Source organism: Pelecanus crispus, chromosome 1, assembly GCF_030463565.1.
Source record: "Pelecanus crispus isolate bPelCri1 chromosome 1, bPelCri1.pri, whole genome shotgun sequence".
In the NCBI taxonomy this organism is placed as follows: domain Eukaryota; kingdom Metazoa; phylum Chordata; class Aves; order Pelecaniformes; family Pelecanidae; genus Pelecanus; species Pelecanus crispus.
The window spans coordinates 133778572-133792031 of NC_134643.1; the positions used below are offsets into that span (position 1 = coordinate 133778572).

Genomic DNA, 13460 nt, shown 5'->3' on the forward strand with positions numbered 1-13460 from the left:
CATGGGTGCAGGGCACAGCTGCCTCACCATGGGCTGCACCAGGGGCTGCAGGGGAATCTCTGCTCCGGCACCTGGAGCACCTCCTGCCCCTCCTTCTGCACTGACCTTGGTGTCTGCAGGGTCGTTCCTCTCAGATATTCTCACTCCTCACTCCAGCTGCAGTTGTGTCCCAGTCAGGTTTTTTTTTTCCCCTTCTTAAATATGTTATCCCAGAGGCACTACCACTGTCACTGATGGGCTCAGCCTTGGCCAGTGGCAGGTCCATCTTGGAGCCGGCTGGCATTGGCTCTATCGGACACAAGGAAAGCTTCTAGCAGCTTCTCACAGAAGCCACCCCTGTAGCCCCCCTGCTACCAAAACCTTGCCACGCAAGCCCAATACAGTATAATCCTATTCGAGTTAGTCCTCAGATAATACCAATTCCCATGGGTAAGAAACCTTATCATTGTCACTGAGCAGGAATTTTAAAACTATTTGATGGACCATGTATTAACACACAGGTCAGCATTACTGTATAAAAACATACAAAGAAAGCACCAAGCAACTGATAGCGTAAAATGAAATTGCATTTGTATTTGAAAATGCACACAGTTCTGTGCTTCTGTATGTGTGGGTCGTGATACAGACTTCAATGGCAGTGCAGTGAGCTATTTTTCCATGGGATCTAACGCTAATTCAAATTCTGTGTTTCTTGCACGCTTTGAGTTACCTGTTTTCATCGTTCATACCTTTGAAATTTAAGTTCACCTTTCTTTTTCAAAGAATACAAAACTGTGTAAGTAATAGGAAAGCGATACACTCGGCTTAGCTACAGGTTGTTATTTGGGGGTTGAAGACAACAGCAGGACCTACAGAGATGCTGTGGTAGACTTTTCATAACTCCTTGGCCACCAGCAATCTAAAATAGGATTGTCACATTCAGATTTCTTCCAAACGTATTCCCTTGCCTAGCTTCTCAGCGTTGCTTAAAATGTACATTGAAACCCATTGCCCCACTCCCCAGGCTGCACCCTGTTCCCGGTTGCTTTTCCTTCGCCTTTTCAGACAATTTACAATGTCTCCAGCTTCCTCCACTGATGCTGTCTGATTTATTTCCCCTCTGTTGGGGTCCCTAGCCTCCTTCCAGCCCTTCTTCACAATTCATGTGCATGTGACTCTTACAAAATAGCGAGACTTCCCTATACAGCCACTTGTATAAACACGTTTCTTCTCTTTCCTCCAATTCTTGTTGTCCGCACTCCAGTAAGTGGGCGAGAGAGGGGCAGTATATTTCATTCTCCAGACTGACTTCTGTAAATCTGGTTAACAATTCTGCTACAAAACGTATCTAATGTCTATATTGTTCGGTTTTATTTGTATGGATTGTGATTTGTTGACTTTGTTAAAGTACCTGCAGCTTGGGAGTGGCGTTTTTAAAGTATCTATTTTGGATTAGAGAGGGAAAGAAAACACTCGGAGCCAAATGATCAAGCAGTTGATCACTACTTGAGTCTCGGTAACAAGTATATTCCTTTGTGAACAGCAGGGGTCACTAAAAAGAAGGGTTACACTGGCTGAAACAAACAGGGTGGTTTGGGTTTTTTTCCCGGCTAAGTCATTTTGCATACAAAGAAATCACTATATTAAAGATGAAAATTCCTGGTTCTACTGATTTTGGCAGATAACACACTCTTAATAAAAAAATTACCTTTCTGATTATGGCCTAAACTATCTCTCTGCCTCTAATAAAACCTCTAACAAAAAATTATTTATAATTGTTTTGCCTACGATGAGTTTTATATAAAACTTTGTTACAAAGTATTTTCATTATATTGTAAGTTGATGTTGACTTTTAACACTGTGGTAGCCAAGAGTAAGTAATGTCATTTCCTCTCTATTTCTTGTGATCACACTGTCATTTTCTCCATTATTTGCTGTTATTGGAAGTCAATAAAACACAATTAGTAATGTGGAGAAATAAAAATAAAATTGTTCTCCATTTAGAATAAGTCAACAAGAGAATAAACAAAATACTTAGATGGTCTCTCAGTGTAACTTCACTCAACATAAAATGTAAACAAGCACGTAATTCCGTTCCTGGAAGGATGGAAAATGCTGACCACATAAGGAAAGAAATTGAAGAAAACCCAGTCAAATACATTAGCAGGCGGAACCCTATTAAAAAAAAAAAAACCACCAGAAAGATAGGTTGCTTGCTCTGCTTCATATCTGTCCTGTAAGCTTAGTAGTCAAGGAGGTTTTTTTGTATTTATCTTTGCGGCTGAATGAGTTCAATTTCTCTCAGATTAGGACAGAAATTTCAGAACAGCAGGTTAATCCTTCCTGCCTTCATGGGCAACTGAGCAAACAGACCTGTATCAGCTTGGCCAAGTGTAAAATTGTAATTCTAGAGATTAACGTTGTCTTTCCTGTTTGCTTTGAACTTGACCTCCATGTTTCTCTTCTAGGTATGTTTGTATGTATGAACGTACGTGTGCAGTTATTTATTTATTTGTTTGTTTGTTGTTAACAGCTTCTGTCCAAGGCCCCTGGGAGAGGGCAATCTCACCAAACAAAGTGCCGTATTATATCAAGTGAGTATAAATAGTAATTCATTCTAGCTATTTACATTTGTCATTTATGAGGATAGTTGGTAACTTTCTTAGATTATCGTGAACTGCTCCTATGGTGTCTAAATGGGAAGAACAAAAAGAAGTCAAGTGTGCGCTTAATTTCACAGAAGTGTGCTAGTTATTTAAAAGCACAGTGGGATGCACCTATTTGTAAGATTATGCTACTGCAAATCACCTGCAAACTAAGTAAAGCTTTGGGGTATCTGGATTACAGTTTAATTTGTACCATTGCCCACTGAAGAATATGTATGGCAGGTTTTGCAAAACCAAAAAAAAACTTCTGAATTTCTGTTGTGAATGTGATACACTGTTTTTTTAACATAGCAATGCACATACTGTATACTATGAATTCCTTTAGGGAGAGTACTTGGTCAAGTCTGTAGCTGAGGAATGACAAGGGACAAATTAGTCCCTATGGACTATTCTTTTAGGATTTAGTTCCCGAATTAAGCTAGTTTGCTTCGAGAGATATGTATGCATAGCAAATTAGAGGACAATTTAAAAAATCCACAATTTGTAAACACCTGCTTCTAGTGCCCTAAACAGAGCCACTACACATCACATAAGAAAGAAGTTTTAATACATTTTTCCTTCTCTTTTAGTTCTTTATTATCTGCAGTATGTGCTTTGAACTATTTACACATAACTTCTGAAGGAAAGAGGTGATGCAATACCTGCAATAAAGACTGCAGTGCAAGTAACTGAAACATTGGTGGTGTTTAATACACATATTCACATGGTTCCTCCTTAGATTCCCAAAACACTTTGCAAACTCAACAAGTGTCACTGAAGCCATCTGGTTGCAGATGGCTCTTGCAGCGGCACTTCAGTTGCGACTTTCACAACAAGGTGAAATGCTACAGCAGCTTCAGAACAAGCATTTGAGTTACACATGAAGAAAACTAAGTCTGTAGTGCAATACAGAGGTACTGTTATACCTGGCTAAGTTGGTTTACCGTTACATTAAATTTGTCATTTTTCTGTTTGCATTTGGCTATGAATAATGAAGCAGTCGCAAGGAAGCTGGAAAGCTCTGTCAAGGAGGAGAGGGAAATCTACAGGGGACAAATGCAAGTTGAGTCTGTGGCACATTAGAGCCAGTATATGGCATACTATGAAGGAAAAGATCCCCCTTTTCTCTTTTCCATTGTATGACTTGCCTTTGTGGGCAGAGACGCCTCAGCAATTCTTTATGTAGGCACAAGATGCATTTGACGCTGTGCTTCCCAGCTCTCTCTGTGCTACTTACTTCCAGCAGCCATGGGTAACTGTTGACCTTTTGTGCTAAAATGGTCAGTGGTGCTCTTGCTTATTCCTTACTAGTTTTTGGTGTCTATTTTTGGTGGGTTTTCTGTTTCATCTTCTGTTCTAGGCCATTTACAAATTCAGACAAGTTTGTTTTATTTCATTCACTTTGGAAAATATCTTCATAGCCATAAAGAGTTGTAGCATTACTAGTTTAATTAAAATTTAAGTTCAGCCACATCTTTTATAGAAAAACTCGCTGTCCTTGAGATGTAAAACAAAGCGGTCAATTTTTAACGAGTCTTAGTGAGCTGTTACATCTATTCCCTTCTCCAGGTGTCCTCAGTCATTTTTCTTCTCATTCATTCTCATCACTCTTATTTCATATTTACACTCAACTAAATTGTCTGGGTTTGGTACCATTTTGGCTTTTAAACTTAGCACATGCTTTCTTTATTCTTTGACCTATTACTTTTCTATCAATTGTTAATGTTCTAAAAGAGTTTCCATGAAGACAGAGCAGCTATAGAAAGTGTTCTCTTAATGTTTACATAGTTTTCTTTGTCATCAATATAGAATGTTGGTGCTTGCCTCCTTTGTTAACCGGATTTGCTACATGTTTTATTTTCATTTTATCTGGTTTTCCCTTGATGCTTAACTTTTTTATCTCATCATTTTCACATTTGCAATGACATAGCATTTGATAAATCTATAAATCAGGCGGTACTTAGTGCTAAATCTTCAGCAGCGATGTTTATTTACTGCTAGCTATCTTCAAGCCTTGTGATTTTCCTGGTTAAAATTTCATTTTTATACAGTTAGTTGATTAATCTGTAGCAACTAGTTGCCTCTAAAGCTATCACTTCAATAATTCCTTCTTGAGATTATTCATGCCAGTATTTTTTTTTTTAAATTGTATTGCTGTAGGCATGATTGCCATGGAAAATGTAATCAACAACAGTGTACAACCTGTTTCAGCTGTTCCCAGTTGCTGCCATTTGTAGTTTCTTGGCCTACTGTCAGCCTCATGAAAATGGCAGTCTGATGGCCTTGCACGAGCTGCTGCATTCTGGTGGATTGCCTTCTGCCCTTTTATGTGCTTCCCTCTTTACAGAGATGACGAGCTAGGCCAACACTTCCGCCTCACCTCTCTCTTCCCCAGTGAACTGAGAAATCAAATTTTTGTGTTCCAGGACAGCCGAAGTATCTTGGCTTCCCAAGCAGCAAGTGGACATTCCTGCCTGGGTACTGAACACTTACCCAGCACACAAGGTGCTACTAAGTTAAACTCTCCCTTTTGCCTCTGAATTAAAACATGTGAAATTGCTTGAAAACACAATTTTCTGACCCTTTTCTTTCTGAACTTTTTTCTCCCTCGATACATTCCTTGTGTCTAGTACAGGATTTAAAGGTTTTATTAGATTAAAAAAAGGAGGGGAATATAAAAAAAAAAGTTCTCAGTTTAATCAGTCCTGTTTTTTGAAGGCCTTGATCCTACTCTTACTGGAGTGCAACCTAGAAAATGGGAAGGCAGAAACAGGCACAGGCATGTCTGTACTCTTTAACAGTGTTTTAGGTATTCATTAAAATTTCTAAATTTAAGTTTTTAGGAGACAAAACAGGCAATTACTGTACATCAGAAATCTGAAAAGCAAATGGAAATAATGCACAGCACAAAAACTACTGAATACGTATCAAAAGATTAAAAAAGTCTCAAAGTCTAAAAAGGACAGATAATGAGGGTAGGGAGGCTGCAGATTTTAACATCGTAATTCACATTCGATCACATCTTAGCAGAGCTCACCCTGTGATGAAAGGAATCTCACGTGTGCATGCATATGCACATGTATTCTTCTCTTCAAATCAAACAGGTAGAGGAGCTGCTCCAAAGCAGTGACAGATAGCAAAATCAAATGTCTGCTTTGGATTTTGCAACACCAGAAGAAGCATTCAGTCATGCTGCACAACCCAATTCCTCTTCAGTGCTCAACCTCCTGCGGCATGAGAGGACATTAAGCACCTATACTCTGAATCATGTTTGCATCTCTCGTGTGTATGGCTTATCCTGCGCTCGGCAAACGTGTCCATTACACGGTGCCAGGAGATCTCTGTTGCCTCAGAGTAAGGAGAAGGAGTTGGACCAAAGTCTGCAACATACTTTCTCTTTAAAAAAAAAAAAAACAGTAGTCCTGCCATCATGATGTGTCGGAATTTAGTAGTTGCGACTTCTATATTTGTACTAATCTTTGACATTAGTGTTCCCCTGTATAACTGACTTGCCAGTTAATAGTGTCCGTCTTCTTACCCTCTTGCTGTGCCCATTCTTTTGAAGGATTTAAAATGCTTCTGCAAAAATACAGTAGTCTTTCATCTCAGTACTTCCCACAAAGGAAGCCTTCCAAGTTATTTCCCAGCCAAGCTTATTTTCTTATACAGATTATAGCAGTTCACTGAACTTTGTCCTGCTGAGGACAAAGCTGGATTCTCAGGAGCGTAGATTTGACTCCTCGAGAAGATCCATGTGAGCCTATCCATATAAATTAGCTATGCAGTGAGCTAACTCCAAGGACCATGCATCTCCACTTCCTTACTCTCTTCCACGTTGTAGTTTCCTATGAGAGTATTTCACTTGCATTGAATGTATCAGCTAGTGACATACATTTTTGTTAGTTTTAGATTCTGCAGTCTTTCCATACTTCACAGTGGAGATCTAGGGGGCCAATTTCTACAAACCTACTTCTTTGTTGTCTTAATTTTTAATCTCCCTTTTAATTGTTGTTTAACCATCCAAAATTTCAACACAGAACAAAGCTAAGAGCCTTGAGTTTTCATTGTAAAATCAAACAGATTAAAGCCATGATTCTTTTACTTTTGTTCAACTTAGAGACAGGATAAATGAACCTATCTGAATTAAATTCTACTAAGATAAAGCAAAGAGTTGCTGTTCTGGTAAAATCACTTGGGTTAATTGTTTTTTCTGCAGAATGTAGATAAGTACACAAAAGCGAGTAGGAAAAATCTGTCAGACAGAGCAGAGAGAGACATGGAGAACCATAAATAAATAATGTATGATTATGTTTATGTAGTGAGTGAAGCTGTGAGCAAGCTATGAAAACCATGTGTATGGTTGACAGTTAACCTATCTACCAAGTACCAAAAATGTATTATTTTGGCTTCTTAAAAGCACAGTTGTTATGATCTTTTCCTGTCTTTCAGTTCTGAACTCTCCACATCAAAACTGAAACTCTTTTGAGGGAAAAAAACCCCAAACTATAATACTTGTGGGGCTGCCTTTATGTGATGTAAATTATCATGCTGTCTAGCATAAAAACCTAAATTAAATAGCTGATATTTCTTAGAGGTTTGTCCATGTGCAGAGTTTTCATTTATCATTTGTAGGGCTGTGAAGCCTTGGATCCAAAACTTGTCACAAAAATTTGAACTCAGAGTGTAAATAAATGAGAAATCTTGAGCCTTTAACTACCTTTATAATGAAAGTGGAGGTTATAAACAGATGTGTTCCCGCTGACTGAGCAGGAGCACTCCGGGAAGATACTGTGGGTCTGCTCTTTGTTACCGTCTGTCAGCAGGGAGTTACTGCCCTCACATGCGAAGTAACTTAAGGGGATTTAATTTGTTTTGAAATGAATTATAAATACTCAGCGGCAATTTTATCATATCCTAGCTGGTGCAGGGGCTGGGGGCAGGGCTGTAGCCTCTTGTTAGGGGCAGTAATTGATGGAAACCGTGTGCTTTCCCACCCTAACAGCGTGTAATGCAGTGCCTGCTGTGAAGGGCAGAGAGCATCTTCCTTGGGCACTTACACAACACTTGCAGAACTTGGTCCTCTTGATATGTCAGTGCTCATATTTAAATGGATAGTAAATTTCTTAAGCTTTGTCATCAAACTCATTCAGTATAAATTTTCGCAAAGAGCGTATAGTGGTAAGCATTACAGAGAGGTTAAGTAGTGCAGGGATAATTTGCATGCAGGCTAAATCTTAAAATGTGTTATGCAGGTGAAGTTGTTTGCTCAGTTTAGTAATGAGCTGGGTAAGAGAATTTTAGATGGAATCTGGCTTTCCTGTTTTCCTAATTAAAAGGAACGTATCAACATTTTAAATCCGTTAAATCCAGCTACTCCTTCTTTTTCAGCTCTGGGGCTGGGAGAGTAATAAATGAACCATTTTTATAGGCAGTAATGTGAAAGTAAACTTCTGATATTGTACAAGGAGTTCATATATTTATAGAGTAATGGAATATAATTAACATAACCTTCAATATTTTAATTTTATTGTAGCTGAAATTGCTATATTTATTGTAAGCTGAATGTGATTTTTGCTTGAATTTTACTTTTTACTTCCTTTCTGTTAGCTCCATTTTACTTCAGTTGTTAAATGTAGCTTGACTGTGTCACACATCATCAAAAATAAAAAATTAACATAGCCAATATAATTTTTACAAAGTTGAATAGCATATATACAATATGGTCCTATTTTATAGAGTATATGCCAGACCTTCCATAAAAAAATAGATTTTACAGCTGCTCCTGATAGCTAAAATTTATTGCCGTATACTTCAATCCCATGTTTTAAACATTGTGTGCTTAATGAGCAGGATTCAAAAATAGGAATTATGTTTGATTTCCACTGGAATGCTTTGAACTTGAAAAGATTAGACATATTAAGGGAAAAAAATAGAAAGATTTGCCTGTCATACTTTTCTTTTTTTAAAGATCAATTACATACTTAATTTAGATGAGAAAGAGAAGACAGCTTCTGACAACTGTCCAATGAAATCTTCAAGGAAATGGGGAACAGTATCTCAGATTTTTTACATATTCTTGTTATACCAAGAAGTCTCATAATTCCTTTGTTTCCCCCAAAGACTGACAGCTTCTCCAGACATCCATGGTCTGCACTGCCCTTGGTTCAGTGTCTCTTCTGATGCAGCTAGTTCCACAAATAAGCAGACAAACTATTTCCCCATTCCACATGAGGAAAATTTCATCCATATAATAAAAGAGTCAGCACTAAATTGATCCCTCTTCACCTACTGTGCCTTTTTTGTCTTTTTCATGATCTTATCTAATGCAAGGCATGACTATAATTAACATTTGTGCATTTTAAGATATGTTTCAATACCAGTGAAAAAACTAGTGGATATGGACACATAAAATTTACATCACCAGCTGTATTTGCTATGGATGCACAGACTTTGGTAGACTGTGTGATGCTCTCGTATTGACATCTAGGGCAAGGCAACAATCAAGAGAAGACCGAGAATGCCAGAATTGGACATATCAGCTGGGCTGCTTCTGTTTCTCTAAGTGGCCTGTCTGTCAGGGCAAGGTCAGATCTTTTCCCGGATTGACTTTTTTTCCGAAATGAACAACTCACTGAAGCTGCTGAATCTCTCTTGCATTTGTTCTTTCTCTGACTTTCTAAGATGCCAGTTCTCCTACAGGCTGCAATAAGTTCCTGTTTTTCAGAATATTCTCCACCTGTTTTGGCACATTTCTTGTCCTGAGCAATTTGTTTAGTCTTTACTTACTGAATCATGACTATGGATTATTTGACCCATCTTTCTCCTTACTGAATCCCTTTCAATTATTTCCTTTTTTTTTTACTTGTCAGATATTAGCTGCAACCAGCCCTGTGTTGCACATCAGTTCTATGATATCCTTATCTTTAGGCCTTCAATCCTGAGAACTAATTTGTGGACATATTATGCTTAGGAGTCATAGATTCTAAGGGAAACAAAATGAATTAACTGAGAACTGTATAAATGTCAGTAAGATTGCATTTAGACTTAAGTAAAGATTCTAACCAATAGGTTAGGAATGATCAAATCATCTATATTCATTTTGCTTACTCCTCATTTTCTGATTTAAATTTGAACTTTATGAGATAAATTAGAATTTCAAATATGATGTATAGGCTTGGCAGCCTCTTGCATACTATATATTTGCTTTGAATTTCAAGTATTCATCAGATAATTTTTTATATTAGGAAATCTATGGCTAGATAATTTAAGAAAAACAAACCATTAAAAAAAATACATCACAACATCTCTGAATGAATCGCTTTTCTTACAAGTAGTTTTGTTGAGACAAGCATTCATGTTTTTTCCATGGCAATTGAGCTCAGAAAATGAGATTATGGTACAACACAACAGAGAGTCATTATCAAGCAGCACTCTTTATATAGCCAGCCTAGCACAGACACCAAATGGTGTCTACAGCCTAATGGGTAGTGTAGTGAGTAGAGGTCAAATTTTGCTACCTAACACCTATCACTCTGTGTGTCTAGCTCCTCTTTTCCAGCAAGGCCAAAATTTGTTTGCATAAATGCTGTATGTAAGTGTTAGGTTGGGGTTTGAGGGGGGCAGAAACTCACTTAATACAGCAAAAAATTACTAAGAATGCAGGTTGCTGTAAATATGTGCAAAGTTGCTGCTATGAGTTTTATTCTTCATTTCTATACTTCGCACTTTATGATGTGAACTTACACACTATTATGTTAATGAAATTGTATGATAAATTAATGTGGGGGGATTAACATTCATGTTTGAATTTCTGTGCAATAGGTAAAGGTTGTAAAAAATCTAAATACATAAACCCATGATAATTCAGCGTCATTCAGGTATTTTGTATTTATCTAGATATCTGCTAGAAAACTTTCTATTATTTTAACATTTAAGTAGAAGAAAGGGCTTTAGATATCTAGCTAGTAAATAGCACAGATTGCCTTTCGAATTTCAATATGTACCTGTCTCCTGTTTTTCCTTTTCAGGATGCTTTTTCTGTTCACTACTGCAGAGCCAATACAGGAGTAGAGGGGCAAAGATACATTTTTCAGTGCTTCATTTTTAACAAAGTTAACTCCATTTTTTTGCTTAAAAGCTGTATTATTGGAGAAAATGTTGTAAAACTTAACGCTTGAGGGTTATGACATCCTGCATGAAGCATATGAAGAAAAATTGGGGGAGAGAGAGAGGTTACAGGCATGGAGTTAAAATTTAAAGGGCTAGCTAGAAAACTACTGTGTTTTACTGGGGAATGGATGACTTCATACAAACATCTCAACTATATCACCAACATGAAACACCATGTTAAAATTTAATCACAGTCCAAAGCATTTCTAGCTGGGACATGGGTGTAATACTTTGCTCATAATTAGGAGACATCTTTGCAGCAGGAAATATCCCATAAGCATCTCGAGGAGATGGAAGTTAAAGAGTATATGGTCATACAAATTTATTGGGTTTGTTCCACTATTTTAGCTGTTGTGACCTGAAAATGTGGAATAAACAAATGTGAGAAAGACAAGTAAAAAGTAAGGTATTACATTTCAATTGAATAAAAATACTGAAATACTAAAATCAGTTTTGTTTCCAAGCAGTATTTTCCAATCCACCATCTGACATCCTGGAAGTTCTATTAAGCAAACTGATATACATTTTAACATTGTAAAGAATGTGACAAAAAGCTAACAGATTCTACTGCATACTGTAACACAGAAAAGCTGCACCTTCATTACAAAATCAGATGCTGCATATGTCCTCCCAGATCAGTGATTTTTATCTACTATTTTATCTTCAGTTTAACTCTGCTTAATTGCATTTAGCTTTAGGATTTCATCAGTGGTAACTTTGTTGGCTGATGTCACCTACCCATCTTTTAGAAAACATGGAAAAAGTTAAAGCAATTGCAAATACTTCTAGATACTAGCAACAACAGCAGCAGCAGTAGTAAACAGATTACAGCTGTAGAGAAGACTGTAAATGTCCCTAAGGAAATCAATGTATAATTTAGTTTCAGATATAACCATGGAGATAATAGCAATATGAAGTAATCTTATAGGTGAACCTTCCCCCAACGGAAACCTCACTTGAAGGTTTAAAAATGCAAATTAGATAGGAAACTTAAGGTTAAAATAATATATTATATGCACATATATGCATTCTATTACTCCTGGGACTACTTCTGCCCAAACAGTTAAGAAATTATTTGAAAAGTGTTTAAAGCAAAATTCCTATCAGTGAGGGTTTTTTAACCATGTTTGCTGAGAATCTCTGGAATGTATAAATCATGTATTGACTTTGATAAATGTGATTAAACAGCTAAACTTAGGAAAGTTCTGAAGTAAACAAGCCTACATTTATAATAGGTTTTCTTACATCATGATTACAGTTTTGCATCTCACTAATCTGCATTTCATTTAGTTTTGTGTTTAAAAGCATCCTCTACTTCCATTTTATCACCAGCTCCAGTCATACTGCAGTTGCTAGTTTTACAGAGCGGATTTCATTTGTATATGAGAAGTTCTAATGTGAAATATTCTTCTGTATATTTATCAGCTTTTAGTTATAGCAGTGATGTTCAATTATTTTTATTGCTGTGTTTTGCTGAATCTTGACTATAAAAACGTAGTCATTGAGTATTAAAAGTTTGCTTCACAATGCAATGTTGGTATTCAATATGTTTTTTGTAAGACAATGTTAGTTCAAGTTCATTAAAAAATCATTCTGAAATTAAGCAGTTTAAAACATAAAACTAAATTCTGTAGCTGAACTATCATTCAAAGACATTCACCAACCCAAACCTATAGGGGTTTGGGTATTTTTTTAAATCCAAACCTCACAATGATAGTTTCAGTAGGTATAGAGAGCTTGCATTTGTAATTTAAAAATTACTGTATGTTTTGTGAAAAGAAACCCCATGATTTTAGTAATTGCCTTTGATGTGAAGCACAAAAGCTGGCTCTAAGTGACAGCCATATTCAGTACCTTCAGAGATGACTGAGAAGCACATTAGACAGCTCTGAATTTTGTTGTTTCTAGAAGATATCTTTATCTTGAAGTATTCCTAAACTAAATTTATACCAACCTTCCCACCTGAATGATCTTCAATTTTAATGTGGTGGTGGTGGGGTGGTGGTGGTGGTGGTGAAACTTATTTAGAAATTAGCCAGAAAAAGAGAAAGAATATTCAACCGATGACAGACCATATGGAAAGCATTTTTGTCAAGCTGATGCTGTACTAATGTGCTCAAAGCCAAGGGCTTGTCACAGTGAGGGAAATAGAGTTTAAAGACATTGTTTGTTTGAAGGAGAAAATTCTTGTCTGAAACAAGTTTCCTTTGTGGTCATAGCAAGTTTCTTGATCAGTTACAGATAACGTATTTCAAACCAAGACATTGGAAGAATGACACTTAGAACATAGCTGGATGTTAGAGAAGAAGTCTATTTGCTTAACTTCTTCAGTCCCTTAGACATCAGGAGCATATCAAAATGACTTGTTTAAGACTTTTGACTTCCAGTGATGTATTTTCTTTGAAGCTTATCTGCTACTTCTTTCCTTACATGGGAGCCTTTTTCTTCAGGACTGTCCTTGATAAAACAAAACAAATCTCCCCTCTGACACCGTTCAATATCCAGAACGTTGCCCTCTTTTTTCCTGGAATTTGTGTCTGTTTCCAGTCCATGTTTTTTTCCTGCCCAGTCTTTTCTAGCTTCTGTACCCTTTTCTCCCTAAATCAGCTCTTAATAAGGTCACTAACAACTTCCTGTCATCCAACTCCAAGAATCTTTCTAGTGTTG

At 37.0% G+C, this 13460-nt stretch overlaps 1 protein-coding gene across 3 annotated transcripts in view; it reads left to right on the forward strand.

Annotated features, from left to right (window-relative positions):
• Positions 1-13460, forward strand: part of DMD (dystrophin) — a 1232979-nt gene that overhangs the window by 1114691 nt on the left and 104828 nt on the right. For all 3 annotated transcript variants that reach the window (XM_075717957.1, XM_075717963.1, XM_075717968.1), the window contains one exon: positions 2513-2573. In XM_075717957.1, the coding sequence (XP_075574072.1) occupies positions 2513-2573 (61 nt within the window). The remainder of the gene's footprint in view (positions 1-2512; positions 2574-13460) is intronic.